Here is a 27,600-nt window from a genome sequence, read left to right on the forward strand (position 1 = left end):
GATTCACCATCAAACATCCTCACAAAGCAAACAGAAGGCATTCCATCAGGTTAGGATAAGCTTTCAGTCATTTAGAAAAGGCAGGACCCCACCCCTAAATGTTGTGATATGTTAAACTCTGCTCAGAGTAAATAATGCAAAAGGAAATTAATATGATTCCATGTTAGAGTAGGAGCTTGTGTCTTTAATAGGTTGAATTTTGTGCCTCATGGCAAATTTCACACCTATAAATGCCCCAAGATGCAGGAATCTCCCCTGTTCATCACTGTTGTGCACAAATGGATTTGGGATAGGGGGACATCATTCTGCTAGTGACTGGTTTGAGTTGCCCCTCTTTCACAGAAGTTAAAACTTGGCTTCCATGTGGCAGGGGCCACCAATTTGAATGTCTTTTAAAAATTAAGAGTCCTGATGTGCCTCTGTGGATCTACCAGTCACTATCAGCCATGATGGCAGTGTACTGCCTCCGTTTTCAGTCACTTCCTGCCTCTGAAAACCGTTTTCCAGAAACCACAGGAGGGGAGAATGTTGTTGTACTCAGGTCCTGTTTGTAGGGTTCCCATCGGGGCATCTGCTTGACCACTGTGAGAATTGGATGCTGGACTAGATAATCCATTGGCTTGATCCAGCAAGGCTCTTTTATTCATGATGGGGCATTGCAAGCATACTTGAAGCTACCACTGGCTAAGCTGTTGTAACTCTATAGAGGCAGAGGAAAAGGCTGGCCATGGGTAAGTGGGCAGTAGGAGAGGAAAAGAATCCCATTCTTCAGATAGCCCAAATATTCGCCTGAGGCTTCCAGTCACTGTTAAGCACTTTACTCTTCCTGCCTAAGTGAAAGACCATAATAGTGGCTGTCAGGGGCTCAGGAGCAGAGGCACAGGGAAGAGAGGAGATGGAGAGCGAAGGGGAAGAATCCGAGGGGAGCGTAGGAGAAGAGGACAGTGGACCGAGGGATTCCATGAGCCTCTCCAGCGAATCGGAAGATTCACAGAAGGGGGCGCCGGTGGCCAGGGCAAGGGGGGTTCCAAGGGGGACACCCCAGAAGCAAGGGGCCAGCGGGGACTCCCAGAGCAGCAGTTGGAAATCAGGACCAGCTTCCCCACCAGAGCATAGTGGGGGGGAAGAGTCACAGGTATCGGGAGTAGCGTCTCCCCCAGCAGGGAGAGGAGAGGAGTCAGGGCTGACCACGCCTCCATCGGAGAGTCAGACAACGGAGGGGAGGTCAGATCCGGCCAGTATCCCGGAAGAGGGAAGCAGTGACAGAAGTAGTGTAACGGTCAGGAGGAAGGTCACTGGGTTGGCGCGAGAGGCAAGTTCAAATGTACAGGAGCGTGGGACAGCAGAGAATGAGGATTGGGAACCGGGTCCTAAAGCCCGCCAGAGGCAGGGGGAGGAGCTAAGCGACTCAGCGTCAGAGGAGTCCAGAAAGGGGAATGCCCCAGCGGGCAGGAGGACCCAGAGGAGAAGAGAGCAGCGGAAAAGGTGGAGCAGGGCTAGGATCTTAAACTGGTGTCAGAGGGGAGGAGATTCAGACGGGACTTCGCCGATCTAGGGTTTAAGACGTAGGGCTGCGCGCTGCGGCTTTGAAATGGAAATTGAACTTCAATAAAGACTTTTGTACATTACGACAGCCTAGCGTTGGTCCTCTGTGAGCTGGGACCTAGAGGCAGCTCTGACAGTGGCATATACTTCTACACAAGTACTGTAGTAAGAATGTACTTCTACACCACTCTGTTTGTTACCCAGCTGAGGGACCACCTCTTAAATAAAACATAGAACCAAGGAAATTAATTCAAGTCCAGGAGGGACGCAGCATTGATTGTAGCTATTGCAACTCCCAGTTAAGAAGTCTGCCATGAGGAGCATCAGAACAAGGGCTTTTTGGCAGCACACAAAGAGCCACAAAATATCTAAACATTTTTAAAACATAAACATCCTTCTGCGTACATCAGGAAAGGTTATGGGTCATGAGAAGTAAAAAAAAAAAACACAACAAAAACCATGCATGGCTCCATATCAGTATCTTCACCCTTGCAATCACCTTGGAGTGGCCCAAATGTGGCCAGGCCATTGGTCTCAAATGTCATGCTTCTATCACTGCTACTCTGGCAACCAGGTCTTTGGGCTATTGACATGCCTTCCTCGTATCTCACTTCCCTTCTACTTTCTCCCAAGAAGCTTCAAGGATAGCTGGTTTTACAGTCCAGAACTAACTCATGATAGAACAACATCCTGGAAGGCCATTTGTGCCACCTTGTTAGATAGGGAACCTCACACAGAAATCAAACCTTTCCCTTTGTGCAATCTAGCTAAGAGGTTAAAAGCAATTAATAGTGAAATATTGAAACGTTACAATCAAAAATATACACCTTGGGTCTCTAATTTTTATATCAGTATATTCCTGTGGCCAAGCAAAAATCAGTATGTAATCACAACACGTGACCTGTTATATTAATTTATTTGTGTTCTTTACTACCATGGAGTGGAACAGGTATTTGTCGCTGGGCTGCAGGCACCTGATTTAGGACAAAAAATCAACACAAACAGAAACTTTGAGAATAATAATAATAATAATAATTTTATTGTCTAAACCCTGCCCATCTGGCTGGGTTGCCCCAGCCACTCTTGGGTGGCTTGCAACACATATAAAATCAAATCAGCAGGCTGTAGTTTTGTGGGAAGCTCTTTCCACTGTCTTTTCAGTGGTGCATGTTTTGCAGTTCGTTTAGGAAACTTAAGAAGCTGTTTCCAGAGACAAAGGTGCTTGAGTTGACAGGCCCAGAGTGCTCTTTTCAAAGTTACGAAGGTGCCAGGAGAACCTTCACAAAGCTTCCTCTCCTGGGCTCACACACACGGGAGCTGCTTTGGCAGGGAAACCACAAATCTCGACAAGTGGATCCAAGAGGGCTTGTTAACGGAAGAGCCGATACATCCTTGGAAGCCGCCCATCCTTGCTGGAAAGGGCTGCCTGGATGTGTTCATAACTGGGCAGCTCAGTCAAGTCCCCCAGGCAGGCTACAGCCGGCTTGTTCCTCAGCATCTTTGTCACCACCCTCTTGATGTCGCTAGCATTCACTTTGCCTAAAGAAGGGGAACAAAACTATCAGGCATGGCTTCAAGGGACATTCAGAACCTATACAAAGCAAAGCCACATTGCCGCTGTTTCTGCTTATGCAAATTTAGTTTTTAAAATTTGGTGCTGAGTACATGTAGGTATTGGCTATTGGACTGTAATGGTGAACTGTAAGAACAACAGGCAAATGCTTCCAGCCCAAGGGTCGCACCTTCCAAAGGCACTGAGTAGGGATAGAGCAACAGATGCGAATGTTATTCTGTTAAGATGGGAGGCAACATTCCAGTTGTGTAAAAGCCAAAGGTATCTTTTCACCCATACATCTCTCTAGCCTCCACCCAGCCAAAGCAAGAAACATCAGCACAGCTAAAGGACACGTTCCAAGCAGGCAAAGGCACCCGACATGGTGCAGAGCACACCCTCTGGAAAGTCATGAAGGCTGGATCGTGAGGCCCAGAGGGATGCATTCAGCCTCAGAGCTGGAGGCTCCTCACCCCACTATTAGCAGGAGATGAGTTTGGGATGACTAGCACAAAAAGGGAAATCTAAGCCAGGAAGGAGGTGCAATAGGAGCAATGGAAATCAAGGGGCCAGCAAACAGCAGTCATGTGGCCCAGAGAAAGGAAGAAGTGGCTAGAGAAATGAGAGGGATCTAAAACTGCATTAGGAGCCAGAGCTTTGTGTGTGTGCCCAGGAGTGTCAAAGTGATGTGGGCACAATGAAGCTGGTCTTGGTAAGAGCCCAAAATAAAACTGATGGTTACAAAAATATATTCTCCCTCAGAAGAACATGAGAAGCTGCCCTCTAGCTGCATATTGTCTACACTGACTGGCAGCAGCTCTCCAGGGTTTCAAGCAGAGGGCATTCCCAGCCCAACCTGGAGATGCTGCTGGGGACTGAACCTGATATGTTCTGCATGCCAAGCAGGTGCTCTGAGCTATGAGGCCCAGAAAAAGAAGAGACCCTAGAAAAGCCAGTCAAGTTTACTTACCAATCAAGACACAGAGCTCATGGGGCAGCTTCCTCATGCCAGTTGCCAACACCTGCCTTCCGACATCCTCAAAAATAACCGGCCGAGACTCCAGGTTCATCATCAGCATGGATTGCAATTGAGTCTTTGCTCGCTCAAGTTCAACCTGGAAGAAGAGACCGAGGACAAACGCAACCTATGTTTCAGGCTTTTGTTTCATGTGCTCCATGGGGAAGGAGGGAGCAGGGTCAGTGACCAAAGGCACCAGAAAGTCATGAGCAGCACAAACCTCCCCAGGAGTTCCTCCCAGGTACCCAGATGGGAATTTGCTGCTGCTGCTCTGTTTAAGAACAGCAGGTAAATTCTAGGAATATGGGGAACAGCTAACCTCTCCAACTGCTCCTGCCATTAAAATGAATTCCCGGGTGATTATTTCCACCATTTCTCGAACCTGGAAACAAATAATGAAGTAAGTAGATGAAAAGCAGCAATGAAGGTGGCTGTCAAGTGGGGACAGGAAGAATGGAAGGAAGGCAACTGTATAAAATGCTGATCACCAATGAGTTCTTCCTGGAACCCCCAAAAGATGAAGAGTATCACCCAATCTTGCCCCACTGAGAGCAGTGGGATTCCAGGGCTGCTTGCATGCCAGCCTGGAAAGCTTTTAGCTGTGGTTGTAAATGCATCCCCACACTGCAGTTACCACTGATCAGCTCATGAGGTGGCCAGAGGAGATGCCCAAGACTGGACACCAAGTGGTCTGTGATGTGAAATCAGTCCAGGAAAGCCACCCACCTGTCTGGGGTCTGCACTGGCATGGATGCACAGGAGGCCTGTGTCTTCATAGCTGTGGTGGTAGGCTGTGGCATTGTACATCCAGTGATGCCTGGAAAGCGGAAAAGCTAAGGTGAACTCCCACAGGCAACAATTCTTGCTGGCTCCTCCACCCTCATCTTGCTCTTCCACTCTGCTCAATACCTCCAGTGTACAAATGTGCAATTCATCCCCAATGCAGAAGCACAAGTCTGGGATCTCAGACAAGGAGGTCTTGTGAGGGGATCTGTCACATTGCCCCTTGAGCAGAAGAGACTCACCGGTTGAGCACGTTGAGGTACAGCCGGGTGAACATGCCTTTGCCTGGCCCTCCAGCAGAAAAAGACCCACCTCCTCCCATCATCATGTTCAGGACGGCAAAGGGGATAAAGTCTTCCTCCTAGAATGTGGGGGAGCAAAGGCAGTGGGTGGCTGAGAGTTTGGCGTAAAGGATGTCGAGTGCAAGCAGAGGCTTCAGGGGGTGGGGAGGCCCTTACCAGAAATGAACAGGTTTCCAGCCCAATCATGATGTGGGTCAACTCTGGGATAGGGGTGGGCCCCAAACTCACATCTGACATGTCTTTCTCCAGCTGCAGAGGGAGAAAATAATCAGAAAAAGAAAACAGATGCTCACCGCAGTCTGTGGCTTCTTCCAATACGAAGCTTGCACCACCAATTCCACCTGGAAGCACTTCTTTAAGCATCCACTGGCTAGCAGGAGTGGATTTTCTCTGGCTTACCTTGAGGATCCCTCCTGTGTACTGGGCGACAGACCTGTCCACTGCTGCAGCCGTACTGCTCCCCCACACAGGCTCAGCTCCAAGGAAATACTTCCGGGCGCAGTCCACCAGCTGGTCGTGCTCGATCCCAACGCCAGCCAATACCATCCTATTGGGTGTGTAGTAATTCCGCATGTATGAATGGAGAACCTTCCTGTCAATTTTGTCTATGTTTTCAGCCGGGCAGAATCTGTTCAATCCTACCGTGTTTTCACTGAAAGCTGCCTATTGGGAGAAAAAACGGATGGAGAGGCTCTTTTTTGGGGGGAGGGGGAAGTGATCCACAAATTCATTTGCATTCCCTTGCCTTATAAGAGATGAGTCCCAAGAGTCTAATTAACAAGAGATTACCACTGGCCTGGGACGCAGGTGGCGCTGTGGGTTAAAGCCTCAGCGCCTAGGGCTTGCCGATCGAAAGGTCGGCGGTTCGAATCCCTGCGGCGGGGTGCGCTCCCGCTGCTCGGTCCCAGCGCCTGCCAACCTAGCAGTTCGAAAGCACCTCCGGGTGCAAGTAGATAAATAGGGACCGCTTACCAGCGGGAAGGTAAACGGCGTTTCCGTGTGCGGCTCTGGCTCGCCAGAGCAGCGATGTCACGCTGGCCACGTGACCCGGAAGTGTCTCCGGACAGCGCTGGCCCCTGGCCTCTTAAGTGAGATGGGCGCACAACCCCAGAGTCTGTCAAGACTGGCCCGTACGGGCAGGGGTACCTTTACCTTTACCTTTTTACCACTGGCCTAAATATGTTTATCAGGCAAGACAATAAAAGTTTTTGCCTTCAGCAGAAATTCAACTCTTGTGAACATAGAGCACCAGCAACAAAACCAGTGGCTTAATCACAACAAGATGGAGATCTTCTAAGTGAGCTGTTCTTGTGTCCAGGAATTAGGGAGGTAGCCTATCCTAGAACAGGTACACAGTCTGGGAAGGCTCTCAGAACCAGCACTGGGCAGCTGTTCTGGTAATGCCCCTATTTGGCCCACTGACAGTGTCGTTCCAAAGAGCACCCTCATAGTCAGTTCAAGAGATAAGCGGTCTCTTAGCTACTGCTCTTTTTCCTAAGCTGTGCAGCTGAGGGATTCTCAAGCATCACACACAGAGCGCTCAATTTCAATCTCAAAAACATGTTCCTGGAACAGATTCAAACAGGACCTACTGCATGAATCATCTCTGTAAGCAGTGGCTCTGGATCAGGCCTCATGTTCAGGTCCTCCAACTCAAAGCGGACTGCCATGCGTGTCATCTCAATTTCCTCATCTGTTCCAAGAGAAAAAAGGATCCTAAGAACATACGAAGAGCCATGCAGGGTCAGACCTGTGGCCCATATAGTCAAGCATCTGGTTCTCACAGTGGCCAATGAGGTGCCTCCATGGGAAAGCTGCAAGCAGGATCTGAGCACAAGAGAGTCCTTGAATGCAGCTCACAGAACCAAACTCAAAGCAAGGCCAAGAATGTCACTCCTTGACCTTTTGGTCAGTGTACAACAGCACATTTACTGAAGCTGCATTTACGACGGCACATTCACATGCCATTCTCATGTGGAAGGAAAGTCCTGCCTGAACCGCAATATGGTCCTCAAAACAGAGCCAAGCCTCTGAGTTGCCAACAAATAAATTTCAGAGGACATGCATTTATGCCCCCATGCTACTCTTTTCCTGCCCTGAATCCCCATATTCATGCTATCTGCTGCAGCAACCATAGCCCCTGTTATGTCTTTATCTGTGGAAATAGGGGCTCCCCAAGCCAGGGTTTCAGTCCTCTCTCTCGCTACAGTCTCAAGATTTGTACTGCCTCACCTGATAATCTGGGCTGTAGCACCACATCAGACAGCAGACTGACAACAGTATCCAGGCCTTTGGCATCGGCTGAAACGGCGTACATGGTGGTGTCCCTGCAAAGGTGGGTGAATTTGGGTTGATGAGCAGTTTAGGACATTCAGCCTCTGTGAAGTCATGGCCCTGAGACACCTCCTACATTGCTGTGATTCTGCTGAGGCCCTTTCTTAAACTATATGAAAAAGCAGTCTTAACTGCATGTGAAGAAATGTGCACCAGACTTAAGAAACCCTGGAAAGCTACTACAAGTCAGAACAGTTTTGTTATTTATTTACTGCATTTCTATCCCAACTTTTCTCCAAGGAGCACAAAGTGACCCACGTTGTTCCTTCCTTGTTTAATCCAGGTTAGGTTGAGAGAGGCAGCGACTGTCCCACAGTCACCCAGTGAGCTTCATGGTTAAGTGGGGATTTGAACCCTGGTCTCCCAGGTGATACTCTAACCACAACACAACACAGGCTCTAATCTGAACCCTAAAAAGGATTAACATAAGAGCCTGGCGTGAAAGTAGGTCCAACAGTAAAAGGCCTATTTTAAAGGTCCATATATTATTTAGCTTTTTAAAAGAATGAATAAAATACAAATTCAACAGATGCCCATTTGTTTCCTGATCATTTTGTCTTCAGCAGAGGATGCTTAGATTGACATACCTTGACGCCTGACAATCACAGATGCCGCCATGCTTCTCCAAAGTGAGGAGGATTTCATCCTTACTGCCAAACTGAGCTGTAGACTGAAAGCACAACAGAAAAAGCAAGGAAGGATGTCAGCATAAACAATGTTCTAGCCATGGGTGACCATGGCTGTAGCCTAAGAGAGGGGGGGATTCTCTCAGAGACTTATAGGATTAACAGGACATGGGGAGGAGGCTGGATATGAAAAAGGTGAGGGGAATTATAGGGCACATACATGCTACCAAATAACAGTAGTAAGGATCACAGGTTATTACGATAATTGCTGCTGCTGCTGTTATATCACTTATTAAATTTATATACCGCTCTTCATCAAGAGACCGCAAGACAGTTTACAATAATATGTTCAGTGTGATACCTAACATTAGTCATAGTCTGATTGGGTCCACTGACTTCAATGGATGTTGGTCACCCATAATTGCAAAGAGTAAGTTCAAGTACATATGACTATCACTCATCACTTTACTTACAGAAAAAGCAAGCTTTTCAAGAAAGTGTGAAATGCCACCAGTATGTTTTGCTTCATATCTTGAGCCTGAATTTATAAGGACTGAAAAAAGGGCAGAAGAGAGAGAAGAAAAGAGAATCAGTTTGTTTACCCTCCAAAAGTAGTGTGGACGCTCAGATCTTCCTGCGCTTGGGATTGGGAACCCAGTCAGGAGGCATGTCAGGAGGAAAGGCTCAAAAGCCTCTTCACAAATATGACCCCCACCCCAAAACATAAGGCTCTTTGCCAAAGCAAAATTATTCCCATCCCTTTAGATTGGAAAACCAGGATGGGTTTGCTGGTGGGAAGAAAGCAGAGAATAGTCTGCTTTTCCCATCCTGGACCACACAAAATGTGTCACATAATATACCCAAGCAGATAAATCTGGTACCAGGAAACCTGCATAGCTGCAACTGAAATCAACTTACTCCCAACTGTACAGAATTGTCCAAATTTGTTCTGGGAAGCCACCTGCATCCCGTTCTCCAGGGTGGTCACTTTGGTTTCAAAGCCCTCTTGGCCATCAACAGTGGCAAAGACGGGCTTTGGCACTCCAGGCAGAGGAGCTGTCAGAGGGATGTTGGGATAGCTGCCCCCACTGCTGTATTTCCGGTAGGCAACTAGGCCAAACCTACAGAAGAAAAAATAAGAATTTACATTGATTTAGAAATAGTTTCAGCAACTATAGGTTGCATTCGTTTGCTAGATCTACTCAGACCCATTGAAAAATAATGAACATGGTGTAATGTAGAGCTATTCGTTTCAATGGGTTTCAGCAGACTTAGTTGGATTTTAATTGCTTTACTTTTATATACCGCAGGTTTATATATGACACGTGCTTCGTTTGTAAGAACGGCGGGATACAAACAAAATAAATTAACAGTAATTATTATTATTATATATACAGTGGTGCCCCGCAAGACGAATGCCTCGCAAGACGGAAAACCCGCTAGACGAAAGGGTTTTCCATTTTGGAGGTGCTTCGCAAAACGAATTTCCTATGGGCTTGCTTCGCAAGACGAAAATGTCTTGCGAGTTCCTGCGGGGTTTTCCCCCTTCCCCCCCTTTTCTAAGCCGCTAAGCCGCTTATCCGCTAAGCCGATAAGCCGCTAATAGTGCTAATCCGCTAAGCCGTCAATGGGCTTGCTTCGCAAGACGAAAAAACCGCTAGACGAAGAGAATCGCGGAACGGATTCTTTTCGTCTTGCGAGGCACCACTGTGTGTGTGTGTGTGTATATATATATATATACACACACACATATAAACACACACATATATATACACACACACCAGACTTACATGAAGATATCAATGCAGTCCATAGGAGCCAAATACTAGGGAGTGAGGTCCCTTCATCCCCCCAAAAAATAAAATATTAGAGGGCACCAACTTCCCCAAGTTGATGTACATTGCCATTCGAATGGTGTGCACTGCATCTTGTGATCAATTATGTGGGGTGGGGCTTACCTGGGCCCCCCAATATTTTATTCAAGTTGGTGCCTCTGATGCAGCCACAACATAGCTGTCAACTTACAGATTTGAAAATAAGGGACCAGCAGCTTCGAAAATAAGGGATCAGCAGCCCAAATAAGGGATTTTGCTATTGTAAAGAGTTACATACATTGGTAGGATTGACAGATGCTGTCAATCTAGCATGAGGTAGTTGCGGCGCTGCGGCGGCCGCTGAAGCGCCACCCTTCTGCCTCCCTCCCCATCCCCTCCTCTTCCTCTTCCCTCAGGCCGCCTCCTCAGCTGCTACCACTGCTGCCACCTCCAGGCTCATGGGCGGCATGGGCAAGAGTCTCTCTCCCTCCCCCCCCTCGGGCGGGGAAGGGCCAATGGAACTCCTTGCGCCAGGATGACGGCGCCAGCACGCGCGCTCTCTCACCGCGGAGGACCCCGAGCCACTGCTTCCCTATCGAGCCGGGCGAGCATGAAACTCAGGAAATTTAAGGGACATCATCAATAAGGGACAGCAGTGGGACACGGCGCTGGGATAAGGGAATTTCCCGCCAAATAAGGGACGGTTGACAGCTATAAGCCACAACCTTCCTGGTTCCTGCTAGAAGATCTTGTTCAAACCACTTAGCATGACCTACATCACAGGGGATAAAATTGGAAGTGGCAGGGGTGGAATGGGGGTGCTGGGGGACGCAGCCACTGCCTTGAGCTCACCAAGGGGAAAGCGGTGCATAAACGATGCTTGCCGTTATATTGAGTTAATACAGCGTGGAGGGAGGTCTGTGCTGCACCCACCGGGAGCTCCTGCCCTCCCCGCGAGTTCCACAAAAACGGTTTCTCTCCCTCAGGGAAAGGGGCCGCCTCTTGGCGCGCGCGCTCTCTCTCTCAGGAAGGGAGAATCTCGTGGGCAGGAAGCGTCTCCCCATCGCCCCCACTGAGTGACAAGCTGAGGGAGGTGGGGCTCACTGCTAACGTTTCGCCCCCAAATAACGCCCCCCACCCTCGCCGGGTCCGCTCCAGCCTCACCTCCGCGCGGAGCCCCAGGCGCCCCGACCGACCACCTTGGCCGCCATTTTTGCTTCCCTTTACGGCGAGGGCGGAGAGGTGCCAGTCACGAGGCACGCGAGGTGAGCGCGGATTGGCCAGTTGAGGAGGGCAGCGTGGATTGGCCGGCGGCCGCCTTTACGGGGCGGAGCTTAAGTCAGCTGCTGCAAGAGGGAGAGAGAAGATAGGAGGGCGAGAGTAAAGAGGAAAGGAGAATAAGGTTCCCGCTTAACACTTCCAAATCTCAATGGACCCCTAGCCCTAAGAGGTTTGACGGGCAGATTCTTCGTGCCTCCTCCGCCCTACGGTTTTTTTGTGCACGCTGAGGGGGCACTGTGCTTCAGAGCCTTGCTTTTCGATCCCCTACAGCCTCTATGGCTTGCGTGGCGTAGAACTCCTCCGCTCTCGCTTTGCGGTGGCGCCCAAAGGCCCGCCTCTCTCCTGGACGCGAAGCGTATTGGCCTCCTATATCCCCTCCCACCACAAGAGTTCTGGGAATTGTAGTTTGCTGTTGAGGAGTGCCCTTCACTGAGGGGCAATAAGTTTCCAGGCTCCATATGCGGGGAGGAAATCACACGCGCCGGCGTGTGCCAGGGGCAGCAGTAGCTATCCAAAGATTTTGGGCAGGTGTCTCTTCCGCCCTACCTGTAGAGATGCCGCTGGGAATTGAACTGGAACGCCTTCTGCAAGGCAGCGCAGGTGCTCTGCCACTGAACCATGAATAAGGACACAATGGGTTCTGATTGCACTAAGAAGCCAGTTGCTCATTGCTTGCACGGACATGGCTAGATCCGTAAGAGCCTTAGGGCACAGGTCCATGGCATAAGTTTGCATTGCAAAGTTGAGAGAGACCCACATGGGCGTGGCCAGGATTTATTTATGGGGGCGCAGAACCGAGTTATGTGCAACACAATTGGTCAGTTAGTTAAACATTTTTATTTATTTACTTTGTTTACGGGGCAACTACGCCTCCTTGGCTATGCCACACTCAGAGCCACACACTCAGGGCCTGATAGAAAGGACCAGGAGTGTGTGTTCTATCCACCTGGGCAACCCCTTCACAACACCTCTGGTGCCATGTGCCCACCTTTCCAGTTCTCCATCGCTGAGAAAGAGATGGAGGCTGGGGTGTGGGCAATTATAAGCAGATCCTTCCATGGAGATTAACGGTTTCTGACTTTTCAATGGTTTTTATTGTGTGGTGCTATGTTTTTATTGATGTAAACTGCTTTGCTATCTTTTTATCTTTATTCAACATTTTTAATTTTATTGAAGAAATTTTAACATAGTCAAACATTCAAATTACATTTTACAATTTCAATTAACACCCCCCCCCCAACTTCCCACGACTTCCCTTCCTGGTTTATAGCATATCTGTTTCTTCTGCTCATAATTTTATATTCCTTGTATATTAAAATTAAGGTTGTATCATTTGTCTATTCTTCTCATTTTTACCACACAATTATAATTTCTGTTTGTATTTGTCCATTGTAAGTGTATTATTCGAATCCTGACAGTGAGTTCATTTCAGTGCATTGTTTCTGTATATACATCATAAAATATTCCCAATCTTTTAAAAAGTCGTTATTGTCCTCATCTTTGAGTCTTTCAGTTAGCTTCACTATTTCTGCGTATTCCCTCAACTTTTCGTGCCAATGTTCATTCGTTGGTATTTCGTCGCTTTTCCATCTTTTTGTTGTTGTTGTTGAATAAATTTATTTCATCTGTCTGTAAACAAAGTGTTTAATAGTTATGGCATTTTTTGAAATGCATATGAAATCAGATGAGTTAGACTGTATCCCAGATGTAACAAAGTGCAGGGAAATAAATGGACAAATCAGCAACAAGAATTTGTTTTTAAGTCTGTACATTATCCACAAAGGCCCAAACAACAGAAGCAAATACTAGTGTCCCTAAAGTAGTGCCATTCAGAAGAAATCTTTCTTGTCAGTTAAATCCATCTCACAATAGCAACAGTTCATTTTTTTAAAACATTGGTATGGCACAGAATACTTTAAAAATTCATCAAAAGACAGCCAACTCAGTTATTCCAACCAAGACCATCTTCCATTTTCTCTTTTGTATGCAGAGTTCTGCAGTTCTCTTTTAATTGGACATACAAGTTAGTACTGTGCTCAAACTGACAATTTGGTTACACGTGTTTCGGATGACTAGTGCACAAGGCAGTTCACTCCACAATTTCTGCAGCAAGAGCCTAACAGGCCAAATGAAGATTAGATTTGAAATGGTATCCGTTTGGACCGTTTTATCTTACAACTACCAACCTTCAAAACATACACTGACATCAAAGCAGCAAATCTTATTTCTCAGTTGATGATCTGACAGACTGATCTCAGACTAGGCTATAGGTGTATAGCTGGAGGTGGTAGTTTGTTGACAATGACAATGCAGTTTCATATAAAAACCCAAACTGCAAATCAAATTGGTCCTATGAAAAAATGAAACCGGACACACTCCAGATGGTTTACACTGGGATATCTAAAGTCCATGATGGCAGCCTTTTTACATTTCAACTTCAGAACAGGAGCTGGCAGAAACAAAAACAAAATTACGTGTCTGAGCTATTGCAGTGATGGAATGTCCCTGGGGATTCATTCAAGAAAGGGATGGTGGTGAAGGGAAGGGAGAAGAGTATTGGCACCTTTCATAGTTTTGCAGTTACCCTTTTAAAAGCAGGATGAGCTTCAGACACCATGAAGAGTTTTGCAAGTCTACACAGAAGAGCAACAACAAAACTAAAGCAACGCTTGTGACAGCTTTCTAGCAGCAAATTGGTTAAACAAACCAGGCACTGTATTTAAAAATGTGTATAGATAGAAAGATAGAGATGGAAGCAAACAAAAAAGAAGAGTGAATTAAAGGTAAGGATAAAGGGGAGGAAAGTAGAGATATGCATGCACTTTTTCCCTCCCAACTATGCTCTACAAAAGGAAGACTAATGAGCTGTATAAATGCTCAAAGTGCTGAGGACGCATTGATCAAATCTGGATTGTACAATCGGCACCTTATTTACTTTTATTTAAATTGGTTTAGTTCTCAATGTCACACTAATTGCTAAGACGAGTAATGCCTGGACTTGGCATGGTTCCCTGCCAAGGCTTCAAGGTATCATGCATATCATCTTTTGTGTTGCAATAGATGGTGCCAGATACAGAACATGGGTACAACAGTGATTAACATACAAACAAAAAGGTTCAGAACAAAAAGCTAAATTTCAGAACAAAAAGCTACATTAATTGTTAACAATGTGGTGATGGAGGAATTTAAGATAGAGAAAGGGACACGACAAGGTTGCCCAATTTCCCCATTGCTTTTTATTTCGGTCCTGGAGGTTCTCCTAAATATGATTAAAGGTAAGGTAAAGGTACCCCTGCCCGTACGGGCCAGTCTTGACAGACTCTGGGGTTGTGCGCCCATCTCACTCAAGAGGCCGGGGGCCAGCGCTGTCCGGAGACACTTCCGGGTCACGTGGCCAGCGTGACATTGCTGCTCTGGCGAGCCAGAGCCACACACGGAAACGCCGTTTACCTTCCCGCTGGTAAGCGGTCCCTATTTATCTACTTGCACCCGGAGGTGCTTTCGAACTGCTAGGTTGGCAGGCGCTGGGACCGAGCAGCGAGAATGCACCCCGCCGCGGGGATTCGAACCGCCGACCTTTCGATCGGCAAGCCCTAGGCGCTGAGGCTTTTACCCACAGCGCCACCCGCGTCCCGTTTAAATATGATTAGAAGGGACCAATTGGTTAAAGGTATACAAGTCAGATCCAAACAGTACAAATTGAAAGCATTTGCAGATGATCTAGTATTGACATTACAGGAGCCAGAATCTAGTACCAAAAGAGTACTTGAACTGATTCAAGAATTTGGTCAGGTTGCAGGATTTAAGTTGAACAAGTTTAAAACCAATGTTTTAGAGAAAAATCTAACTGCGATTGAGAAAGAGAGGTTTCAGAAGGAGACAGGCTTAATGCTGGTTAAAAAAGTAAAATACCTGGGGGTTAACATGACTGCTAAGAATGTGAATTTATTCAAAGATAACTATGAAAAATGCTGGTCAGAAGTGAAAAAGGATTTAGAAATATGGTCAAACTTGAAGCTTTCATTGCTAGGCCATATTGCTGCTATAAAGATGAATGTATTGCCAAGAATGTTGTTTTTGTTTCAATCATTGCAAATTTTGGACAAAATGGATTGTTTCAAGAAGTGGCAGAGAGATATTTCTAGATTTGTCTGGCAGGGCAAGAAGCCAAGAATAAAATTTAAAATACTGATGCAAAGGAAAGAGGTGGATTTGCCCTGCCAGACCTTAAACTTTATTATGAATCAGCCGCATTTTGCTGGCTGAAAGAATGGCTGCTTCTTGAGAACACAGACATTTTGGATTTAGAAGGCTTTAATAATGTATTTGGGGGGCATGCATATTTGTGGTATGATAAGGTCAAAGGACATAAAGCATTTAAAAACCATATTGTCAGGAAAGCATTGTTTAATGTCTGGATAAGATATAAAGATCTACTTGAATGTAAAACCCCAAGGTGGTTGTCACCGATGGAAGCAAAGGCTCAGAAAAAGCTCAATATGGAGGCCAAATGGCCGAAATATTGGGAGATTTTGGAACAAGAAGGAGATAAATTGAAATTGCAGAGCTTTGAAAAATTAAAAGATAAAGTGCAAGATTGGCTTCACTATTATCAAATAAGGGAGGCTTATAATCTGGACAAGAAAATTGGCTTCCAGGTGGAAAAATCAAAATTAGAAACAGAATTGTTAGATTCCAATACTAAGACACTATCAAGAATGTATAACTTGCTGTTGAAATGGAATACTCAGGACGAAATGGTGAAATCTGTTATGATAAAATGGGCACAAGATGTTGGACACAACATTATGTTTGCTGACTGGGAACAGTTATGGACCACAGGTATGAAATTTATGGCATGTAATGCCTTAAGAGAGAATATTATGAAAATGATATACAGGTGGTACATGACACCAGTCAAGCTTGCAAAAATATATCATTTGCCCAATAATAAATGTTGGAAATGTAAAGAAAATGAAGGTACATTCTTTCACCTTTGGTGGACGTGCCCAAGGATTAAGGCTTTCTGGGAGATGATTTATAACGAAATGAAAAAGGTATTTAAATATACTTTCTTGAAAAAAACAGAGGCCTTTCTCCTGGGCATGGTTGGCCAATTGGTGCCAAAGAAGAATAGAACTTTCTTTATGTATGCAACAACAGCAGCAAGAATACTCATCGTGAAGTATTGGAAGACACAAGATCTACCCACCCGGGAAGAATGGCAGATGAAGGTGATGGAGTACATGGAACTGGCGGAAATGACTGGCAGAATCCAAGACCAGGGAGAAGAGTCGGTAGAAGAAGATTGGAAGAAATTTAAAGTTTATTTACAGAAACACTGTAAAATTAAGGAATGTTAGAGGGAGGTTGGAATGAAGCTAAGTGGTTTTAGCAATAATGTGGTTAAGGGGTACGTAAAAATGGATTGTTAACATGTAAAAATGTAAAGTTATAATATATTACGATAAAGTATCAAGATAAATGCAAAAAGGGTAAGGACTTGCTGAAACAACTATTGAACTAGAATACAAAAGAGGGAGGTGTGAGGAGGTCAGGGAAATAAGTAAATGAAAGACAAGACATGGAAAGATTGAAATGTTTTTAATTGCTTTTTTACTTTTTCTGTATTTTGTATTTTTTGTTTTCTTTTTCTTTTTTCATTTTTGTAATTTTTTTTGAAACTTTAATAAATATTATTATTAAAAAAAAATAACATACAAACAAAAAGGGTAACTGGAGCCATGACAATAGGGAAATGTGTAAATAAAACAGCCATCCATAGGCTAGTAGTACTTTTAACACAAGAGGTGGTGATGAGAACAGTTGCTATGTAGATGGGGAGAGGCTGCTTAGACATCAGGTCTCCTCAGGTATAAAGTCAGTTTATAAGCTTTCTTGTTGAGTGTCCCTCCATGGACACCTTCCCTTTCCCATGACCATAATCAATGCTGGAGTACACAAGGAAACAAGGACGAACTGAATTAAAGAAAGAATAACACCTTTCCCCACCAATAAAGGGATACAAAGGAGACACAGGTTCATACCCCATCACCCTGCATTGCTAATAAAGTTTCCACAGTGTAGCTTGAGGCAAGGAAAGTTTAATAGCAATTTCCCCTAATACTTAACAGTCTGCCTAGCAACTAGAACCCAGAGTCTCTCAAGTATTTTGCTATTGAGTATGCCTTCTTATTCAATCCGCCTCCATGGACCCCTTCTTTGCTCATTACAAAGACCAAGACGTAATGCTCTGAAAGATGCCATCGGCCGTTGCTGCCCAGACGTACTTGGCAACACAGTAGCTGACACTGGTGGCCTCCTGGCAGCAGCCATCACACATCAGGTTATCCATATAGCACTGCCAGCCTGCCATCTTCGGCTCACGCCTGGCAGGTCACTTTTCCGTCTTTGAGCTAATAAAATTCTGGCCGTTGTTGTTGCATACATGAATAGATTTTTCTTGTCTTTTGGTAAATCCTGCCCTAAAATACCTAACAGAAATGCTTCTGGTCTTTTAACAAAGGTTATCTTAAACATTTTATTCATTTCATTATCAATCATCTCCCAATAATTTATAATTATTTTACAATTCCACTACGTATGAAAAAAGGTACCTTCTTTTTCTTTACATTTCCAGCACTTATTAGAACTTATTTTGTACATTTTTGCCATTTTCACCGGTGTAATATACCACATCATTTTCATATAATTCTCTTTCAACAATATGCAATGCATAAATTTTAGGTTACTTTTCCATAATTTCCCCCAATCATCCATTTGTATATTATGTCCTATATCTTGTGCCCATTTAATCATTACTGACTTCACCTCCTTATCTTTTGTCTCCCATTCTAACAGTAAACTATATGCTTTATTTAATAATCTATTATTTCTCTTTGGAATCTAGATACAGTATACCTGAATCCCTTCTTATTATCTTCCTTAAATGTCTCGTTTAATTGTTTATGTTGCAGCCAGTCATAAACCAAGTCTTTTATTTCCTCCTAATCTTTGAGTTTTAATTTCCCTTCTCTTTATTTGATATATTTTTAATGTCACTGCGGTCATACAAATAAACAAAAAATCCTGGCATGTCCACATTCCTTTAAAAAAAAAAACTTTCTTCAAACGACCTCCTTTCAGTTCAGGTAGCTGCTCTCTAGCGTGAAAGAGCTGCAGAAGGTGGCTGAACTGCCGGAGTCAATAGGCAAAATCTCCGAGATCCCACAATCGTCTCCATTAAAACTACTGATGTGGAAATCAGAGGACGCTGGTGCAGCGCACCCCTCAGAAAAGGACCTCGCGATTCCGCATGGTCCATTTGTCAGGAACTGAAACCAAGTCTAGGTAAAACAAAGTACAGTGGTACCTCAGGTTACATACGCTTCAGGTTACAGACTCCACTAACCCAGAAATATTAACTCGGGTTAAGAACTTTGCTTCAGGATGAGAACAGAAATCGTGCTCCGGCGGCGCAGTGGCAGCAGGAGGCCCCATTAGCTAAAGTGGTGCTTCAGGTTAAGAACAGTTTCAGGTTAAGAACGGACCTCCGGAACGAATTAAGTACTTAACCCGAGGTACCACTGTAGCTAGTAAGACTGATTTTTAATTGTTAAGACGCTTCCATTTCATAGAGGCAACAAGAAGAAGCCCCAAACGGAAGGATGCAACTCCTTTTCAAATTTCTATTTCCTCCTGAAATCCACCCCCCAAAAGCGTAATACAGTCAGCATATTATGTCACAGAAAGGGGTGGTGATGTGCATAAATTCGAGTCGCTGACCTGTCAATTGTCAGTCAAAGTGTCTTTCACCTTTTGGGCAACAACTTACATATCTCTTTGACATATGACAGATAATATCGGTCTAATCCCATTCACTCAACCTCTTGTTCAAATAGTCCTTTATTTATGATTAGATAACAATCTTTCTTCCCTGGAAAAGACCCTGATGTTGGGAAAGATGGGGGGCACAAGGAGAAGGGGACGACAGAGGACGGGATGGTTGGACAGTGTCCTCAAAGCTACCAGCATGAGTTTGACCAAACTGCGGGAGGCAGTGGAAGACGGAAGTGCCTGGCGTGCTCACATCACGCTTATACCGAAAAATGAGATAGAAAAGACACAACTAAAGAACTACCGCCCCATATCCCTACTTAATGTGGATTATAAAATTTTTGCTGATATTTTAGCTAGAAGATTGAAAAAAGTTTTAGCAACAATGATTCATAAAGACCAAGCTGGCTTTCTCCCAGGCAGACAATTGTCAAATAACACGAGAAACTTAATTGACATTTTAGAAAAGCTACAAGTTAATATAAATACAAAAGCTGTTTTAATATTTATTGATGCGGAGAAAGCCTTTGACAATATTTCCTGGAGCTTTATGAGGAAAAATTTGCAAGGGATGGGGGTTGGAGAAAAGTTTGGAAACGGTATAGGCGCGATTTACTCAGAACAGAAGGCGAAATTAATAGTGAATAATGTAGTAACGGAAGAAGTTAAGATAGAGAAAGGGACACGACAAGGCTGCCCAATTTCCCCTTTGCTTTTTATTTCAGTCCTGGAGGTCTTGCTGAATATGATTAGAAGGGACCAACAGATTCAGGGTATACAGGTCGGGGTTAAACACTATAAACTTAAAGCCTATGCAGATGACTTAGTACTGACGCTACAGGAGCCAATCCCTAGTTCTAAAAGAGCACTGGAAATAATACAAGAATTTGGTCGGGTGGCAGGTTTTAAATTGAATAAATCAAAAACTATGGTTTTAGAGAAAAATCTGACAGCAGTAGAGAAGGAAAGGTTTCAGGAAGAAACAGGTTTAATATTGGTGAAAAAAGTGAAATATCTAGGGGTGAACTTGACTTCGAAGAATGTAAATTTATTTAAAGATAATTACGAGAAGTGTTGGTCAGAAGTGAAAAAAGATCTTGAAATTTGGACAAACTTGAAACTTTCCTTACTGGGTAGAATTGCTGTTATCAAAATGAATGTATTGCCAAGAATGTTGTTTTTGTTTCAGACGCTACAAATCATTGACAAAATGGACTGTTTTGAGAAGTGGCAAAAAGAAATTTCTAGATTTGTCTGGCAGGGCAAAAAGCCCAGAATAAAATACAAAATTCTTACTGACGCAAAGGAAAGAGGGGGGTTTGCCCTGCCGGACTTCAAGTTATATTATGAAGCAGCAGCTTTTTGCTGGCTGAAGGATTGGCTACTTCTTGAAAACACGGATATTTTGGATTTGGAAGGATATGATAACGTTTTTGGGTGGCATGCATACTTGTGGTACGGTAAGGCTAAAGTGTACAAGACATTTAAAAACCATATTGTCAGGAAAGCATTGTTTAATGTCTGGATGAAATACAAAGATTTATTGGAAAATAAAACCCCTAGGTGGCTCTCACCTATGGAAGCAAAGGCCTTAAAAAAACTCAATATGGAATCTAACTGGCCAAAATATTGGGAAATTCTGGAGCAGGAGGGAGATAAAATGAAATTGCAAAGCTATGAGAAACTTAAGGATAAGGTGCGAGACTGGTTACATTATTTTCAAATAAGAGAGGCCTATCATTTGGACAGGAAAATTGGCTTCCAGGTGGAAAAATCAAAGTTGGAAACAGAATTGTTAGAACCCAATGCTAAGATATTGTCGAGAATGTATAACTTGCTGTTGAAGTGGAATACTGAGGATGAAACGGTAAAATCTGCTATGATAAAATGGGCACAAGACGTTGGTCATAACATTATGTTTGTTGACTGGGAACGGTTGTGGACCACCGGTATGAAATTCACGGCATGTAATGCCTTAAGAGAGAATATTATGAAAATGATATATAGGTGGTACATGACCCCAGTCAAACTTGCAAAAATCTACCATTTGCCCGATAATAAATGTTGGAAATGCAAAGAAACTGAAGGGACATTCTTTCACCTTTGGTGGACGTGCCCAAGGATCAAGGCTTTCTGGGAGATGATATATAATGAACTGAAAAAGGTATTTAAGTATACCTTCTTGAAGAAACCAGAGGCCTTTCTTCTGGGCATGGTCGGCCAATTGGTGCCAAAGAAGGATAGAACTTTCTTTATGTACGCTACAGCAGCAGCAAGAATACTCATCGCAAAGTATTGGAAGACACAAGATCTACCCACTCTGGAAGAATGGCAGATGCAAGTAATAGACTATATGGAACTGGCTGAAATGACTGGCAGAATTCGAGATCAAGGAGAAGAGCAGGTGGAAGAGGACTGGAAGAAGTTTAAAGTTTATCTACAAAAACACTGTAAAATCTTTGAATGTTGAGGACATTGAAAAGGAAAGAAGGGGTTCTAGTGACTGAGTTAAATAAGAGCACAAAGGGAGGGATTAAGAATCAAAATGAACAAAGATTGAGCTTGCTGAACTAATTATTACATAGAATACAAGATCGGGAGGCGGGTGGAAGTAAGGAAAATAAGGTTTTGAAGGTAATAATTGGAAAGTGAGGGATTTTTTTTTTGTTTTTTTATGTTAAAATCTCCTTTTTTCTCTTCTTTTTTTGTCTATGTTTTTTTTTTTCTTCTGTAATGTTTGTGAAAATTTTTCTTTTTGTAATGTTTGTGAAAATTTGCTTTTTTGTTCCTTTTTGTGAAAAATGCAATAAAAATTATTTAAAAAAAAAAAAAAAAAAAGGAAGTGCCTGGCGTGCTCTGGTCCATGGGGTCACGAAGAGTTGGACACGACTAAACGACTAAACAACAACAAACCATTTTTCTGCTTTTTGTTACCCGATATTGCTGGAAAGGTCGAGTACCGGAATTGTGGCTGCCAATTACCTGGCTGCTCGGGACCACCCGAACATTTGGGAATATTTACTGTGTTTTCATTCATAAAAATGAGTTTACCCGCATTAATACCCTAAGTCCCGCGAGGCGCGTTTCCCTACTTTGCCCCCTGCTGTTTGATGGATACTCTGCAGAGGTTTTGCAGAGTCTAGCCTGCTGCTTACAAGGCTATTCCTATAGAAACTGCTGTTTTATAAGGGGATTTAAAATCTAATGGGCTACCGGTGCTTGTCACCGATGCTGTCTGCGCTGTGCTTGTGCATACTCGAGAGTAAAAATGTACTTTCCTATCAGCATATTTTCCATAACACTAGGAGCTGGAACTTTGAAGGCAAATGCTTAACTGGGAATCAGGGCAGCAGTCCCTTGATCATAATCAGTGGTCAGTGGTGGATGGGGAACCATTGCCACCTGCATCCTCACATACGTGGCCATTCTCAGGCGGGCACAAAAACTGCGTCTCTCCAGTCTGGCTTGGAGTGGCAAGGAGCCCGCCCGTTCACCTGCTCACTGGGCCGCTCATCCGCTGCTCTGGGCGGTCGGGCATCTCGGCGGAGGAATCCAGTTGCTTGCATGGGTCATCAAAGCAGAAAGATGGGGAAAGAGAGCAGGAGAGAGATGTAGGAAGAAGAAAAAAGGAGGGAGGAGGCAGAAGTGACAGCAGCGAGTGGGGGGGGGCGGGAGAGGAAGAGGAGGAGGAAGGCAGGCAGGCAGGCAGGCAGGCAGATGGATCAACGGAGGAGGGAGGGAGGCAGAGCAGACCACAATGGCTATTGGCAGAGTGCGAAAGGTGATGAAAAGCAACATTTTAAAGTTTCTAGTCCATGGTCTCTCCCGGCTTCTGAGGCGCCAGGGGCACAAGAGACCAGGAGTGCATCTGTAGCTCCTTGCCAAGGGTGCTTTTGATACCTCTTCTTCCCCGTTGCTCTCTGCTATCATTGCCCAATCCCATGCTGTGTCCACTCATGGCTTCGCCCCGCTAGCTTTGCTTCTGCCTGGCTTGCCTCAGCCACCCGAGAGGAAGAAGTGTGCACAGTCCCTCGCCTGAAGGAGATGGACTGAGCTACCAGTCAGAGGTGAAACCGCCGGAGGGCTTCCCATGGAGGGCCAACCGCGTCTGCACACTTACAAAGACCATTGCAGGTGCTGAAAAGCGCCCAGGGCCGTGGAGGAGCAGCGTTTGGCGTTTGTAAAAAATACAAAATGGGGTGGGGTGGGGGGACTTTGGAAGGTCCCCATCTGCTACTGGAGCTTCAGGAGCCCTCAGGAGAGATTGCTAGGCAAGTGGAGAAAAGACTCAGGCAATGCAGTGTATCAGATCAAATAAGCTTTAAAATTTGATCCTAGTTATTCAGTTGTAGATCGTGAAGCTGAGGCTCCAATACTTTGGCCACCTCATGAGAAGAGAAGACTCCCTGGAAAAGACCCTGATGTTGGGAAAGATGGAGAGCACAAGGAGAAGGGGACGACAGAGGACGAGATGGTGGGACAGTGTTTTCGAAGCTACCAGCATGAGTTTGACCAAACTGCAGGAGGCAGTGGAAGACAGGAGTGCCTGGTGTGCTCTGGTCCATGGGGTCACAAAGAGTCGGACACGACTAAACGACTAAACAACAACAATTCAGTTGTAACTGGGTAGCCACAGATGGGCAGAAGAAGAACCCAGAACAAAGACGTGTTTGAGCCTTTATACCTTAGGTTTTCGGGCAAAATGAAATGTCGCAAGCTGTCATATTAACGTAAAGGTGCAACAGTTTTGTCTTTGTATCTCAATAAATGTTTATTGCTTCAAAGTCAATTGTCCTTGTTACATTATTTGTTACATTCAAAATGGTTACAGTTTGTTACTTTGATCAGAGTTTCTACATTTGTTTCAGATTACTACAGTGGTACTTCGGGTTAAGAAATTAATTCATTCCGGAGGTCCGTTCTTAACCTGAAACTGTTCTTAACCTGAAGCACCACTTTAGCTAATGGGGTCTCCCGCTGCTGCTGCCGCCGCACCGTCGTCGTGCAATTTCTGTTCTCATCCTGAAGCAAAGTTCTTAACCCGAGGTACTATTTCTGGGTTAGCAGAGTCTGTAACCTGAAGCGTCTGTAACCCGCAGTACCACTGTAGAAGTGCTAAGTCAAGAATGGTTTAAGAGTCAAAAGGTGTTTTTTTTTAATTACATGCACAGCATCATAAGAAAACCATCTCAGGTACATTCAGTAAAAAGTTCCAAGTAAAAAGGTGGTTTCTGAAAGGTTTCGTTAGAGAAAACAGCAAAAATCAGGTCTAAATAGCACTTTTCCTTTGCATATTTGAGTCTTCCTCTTTCAGTTGACTCCCCGCTGCATAGATTAACAGGCCACTTTAGCTTGTTAGCATGTATTGGGTGAATTTATACACACACACACACACTGTTCAGACAAGAGGTTGTCTGAACCTCAAGAGGTTGTCTTGTCTGAACAGTGTGTGTGTGTGGATAAATTCACCCAATACACTGTGTGTGTGTGTTCTCTGTGTGCATGTTCGTCTTCTTCTTCTTCATTTACAACAGCAGAGCCCCAGAGCAAAGAGGGCAGCATCAACCACAGCAGAGCACTAGAAAGTACCGGTAGTAACTGAATTGGGGTCTTGCAGACTCCTGGTGGTTCCCCGCTCCTATTTATGCTGTTCTTAAATTTCTGGTGACTACTTTAACAAGATACTAAGAAAATAGAGGGCTACATACAAAGTCATCAGTTACAACAGATCCCTTTAGGGAAAATGGAACAGTTACGGTAAATCGGCTAATAATGGAACAGGAGATTGAGATGGCAATAAAAAGAATGAAGATAGGGAAAGCTCCAGGCCAGGATAGTATTTCGGCAAAATATTATAAGATACTAAGCGGGCAATTATTGCCGATGCCATGTGAGGTTATGAATAATATTTTGAAAGAAGGGAAAATTCAGAAAACATGGAAAGAGGCGTACATTACCCTGATTCCAAAGAAGGACACTGATGGTTTGAATGTCAAAAATTACAGGCCTATCTCATTATTGAACAATGACTATAAGTTATTTGCAGATGTACTAGCTAATAGATTAAAAATTGTGTTAAATGAAGTAATCCATAAGGACCAAGATGGTTTTTTACCAGGTGGACAACTGAAAGATAATATCAGGACTATATTGGATATAATTGAGTATCTGGAGACCAGGAATGATAAACAAGCAGCACTAATGTTTATCGACGCAGGAAAAGCGATTGATAATATTTCGTGGCATTTTGTGAAAGAAAATTTAAAAATGATGGGAATAGGGGAAATGTTTTTGAAAGGTATCGGTGCCATATATTCAGAACAAAAAGCCAAACTCATAATAAATAATAATTTGTCCGATAACTTTGATATCTCCAAAGGTACCAGGCCACTGTCACCATTGTTGTTTATTATGGTCCTGGAGGTATTAAATAAGAATTTGAGAGAATTGCCAGAAATCAGAGGTATTAAGGTGGGGGCAAAAGAGTTTAAATTAAAAGCCTTTGCAGATGACCTCGTCTTAACAATAGAAGATCCAAAGAATAGTGTACGAGAAGCTCTGGTGAAAATAGATGAATTTGGGCAAGTAGCAGGATTAAAACTTAATAAAATTAAGACCAAAATGTTAGTTAAGAAAATGAATAAAGAATAGATAGAGGAATTGCAATGTAGGTCAGAAATTATGGTGGCTAAGAAAGTGAAATATCTTGGAATCTGGCTGACATCAAAAAATATAAATTTATTTAAGGATAATTATGAAATCACATGGAGGGAAATCAAAGACCTTGAGATTTGGAATAGATTTGAACTGTCTTTTTTAGGCAGAATATCAGTGATAAAAATGAATGTTTTGCCTAGAATGTTATTCTTATTTCAAACAATCCCAGTGATCAAGGGGACAGGACAATTTAGAGAATGGCAAAAAATATTATTGAGATTTGTCTGGCAGGCGAAGAAGCCAAGGATAAAATCTAAAATATTAACAGATATAAAAGGTGGATTCTCCATGCCAGATCTGAAACTCTATTTTGAGGCGTCCTAAGAGAATGGATAATATTGGAAAATACGAATCTTTTGGATTTGGAAGGTCACGATAATAGGTACAGGTGGCACTCGTACCTTTGGTATGATAAGGTAAAAGTTCATAAAGGTTTCCTAAACCACGTGCTTAGAAGGACAATTTATGAAGTATGGGAAAGAAATAAAAACTTATTGGAAAGAAAGACACCATGGTGGATATCACTGATAAAGGTACTGATGGTTAAGAAAGTAAATATGGAGGGAAGGCGAGCCACCTATGAGGAAATTACCAGAAGAACGGAACAAGGGTTAAAGCTTAAACCATATGAACAAATTGAAGGTTTGTTTACAGGTTGGTTGCAATACCACCAGGTAAATGCTATACTTAAAGAAGACAAGAGGAAAGCTGGGTTGAAGATAAAAAAACAAAATTTCAAATACAGTGGTACCTCGGGTTACATACGCTTCAGGTTAGACTCCGCTAACCCAGAAATAGTACCTTGGGTTAAGAACTTTGCTTCAGGATGAGAACAGAAATCACACAGCAGCGGTGTGGCAGCAGCGGGAGCCCCCATTAGCTAAAGTAGTGCTTCAGGTTAAGAACAGTTTCAGGTTAAGAACGGAACTCCAGAACGAATTAAGTACGTAACCAGAGGTACCACTGTAGAATTGTTGGAAGGCAGAGGTAAAACAGTATTGAAAATGTACAATCTGTTGTTAGAATGGTTTACGAAAGATGAGAAAGTGAAAGAAGCTATGATAAAATGGGCTTTAGATTTTGGGTACAACACTGAATTGGATGCATGGATAAAATTATGGAATGAAAGTATTAAATTTACAGCTTGTATGGCTCTGAAATAAAATTAAATGAAGATGATATATAGGTAGCATTTGACACTGGTAAAGTTAGCAAAAATGTACAGGATGAGGGATAAATAATGTTGGAAATGTAAAGATGGAGATAGAGAATTCTATCACATGTGGTGGACTTGTGATAAAGCAAAGACATTTTGGGAGTTGATCTACAACAAATTAAAGAAAATTTTTAGATATACCTTCCCCCAAAAGCCGGAAGCTTTTTTGCTTGGCTTGATAGGAAACAAGATTATGAAGTTAGATCAAAGACTATTCATGTACACCACAGTGGCAGCGAGGACTTTGTTGGCCCAAAAAAGGAAATCACAATAAATTCCTACTATTGCGGAGTGGCAGGCGAAGATGATGGGTTTTGCTGAGTTGGCCAAACTGACTTGCAGGATTCAAGACCAGGACGATCAGAAATTCCAGAAAGACTGGAGTAAATTTATTGTATATTTAAATGATTACTGTAAAAAATTAAAGACACTAGCAGGACTGAAGTAACTCCTACAATGTTGATAAGCTGTAAAGAGTCAGAAAGCACGATTGGATTTGATAAGGGATACCAGCTGAAGGGAAGGAGGGAAGTCGTTAGCTTGGCAGAGCAAAAAGGTTTATATGTTGATCAATGT

At 43.8% G+C, this 27,600-nt stretch overlaps 1 protein-coding gene across 1 annotated transcript; it reads right to left on the bottom strand.

The window, feature by feature from the left end:
* Positions 1-2,566: 2,566 nt before the first annotated feature.
* PMPCA (peptidase, mitochondrial processing subunit alpha) lies at positions 2,567-11,260 on the bottom strand. The gene is made up of 13 exons (XM_079961824.1): positions 11,139-11,260; positions 9,079-9,281; positions 8,634-8,713; positions 8,122-8,204; positions 7,433-7,527; positions 6,793-6,893; positions 5,600-5,863; positions 5,357-5,449; positions 5,141-5,259; positions 4,842-4,932; positions 4,435-4,497; positions 4,068-4,212; positions 2,567-3,084 (listed from the first exon to the last, which is right to left on the bottom strand). The coding sequence occupies exons 1-13, from the start codon at positions 11,183-11,185 to the stop codon at positions 2,915-2,917; spliced, it is 1,554 nt and encodes a 517-aa protein (XP_079817950.1). The 5' UTR covers positions 11,186-11,260; the 3' UTR covers positions 2,567-2,914.
* Between the last annotated feature and the right edge of the window lie 16,340 nt (positions 11,261-27,600).

Source organism: Podarcis cretensis, assembly GCF_951804945.1.
Source record: "Podarcis cretensis genome assembly, chromosome: Z".
In the NCBI taxonomy this organism is placed as follows: domain Eukaryota; kingdom Metazoa; phylum Chordata; class Lepidosauria; order Squamata; family Lacertidae; genus Podarcis; species Podarcis cretensis.

Bases quoted from the DNA above. Each gene is read 5' to 3' on its own strand.
- PMPCA (XM_079961824.1), bottom strand. From the start codon at position 11,185: ATGGCGGCCAAGGTGGTCGGTCGGGGCGCCTGGGGCTCCGCGCGGAG. The intron at 9,282-11,138 runs GTGAGGCTGGAG...TTTCTTCTGTAG, and splicing joins GCCTGGGGCTCCGCGCGGAG to GTTTGGCCTAGTTGCCTACC. The intron at 4,933-5,140 runs GTGAGTCTCTTC...TCCGCTTTCCAG, and splicing joins TACCTCAACGTGCTCAACCG to GCATCACTGGATGTACAATG.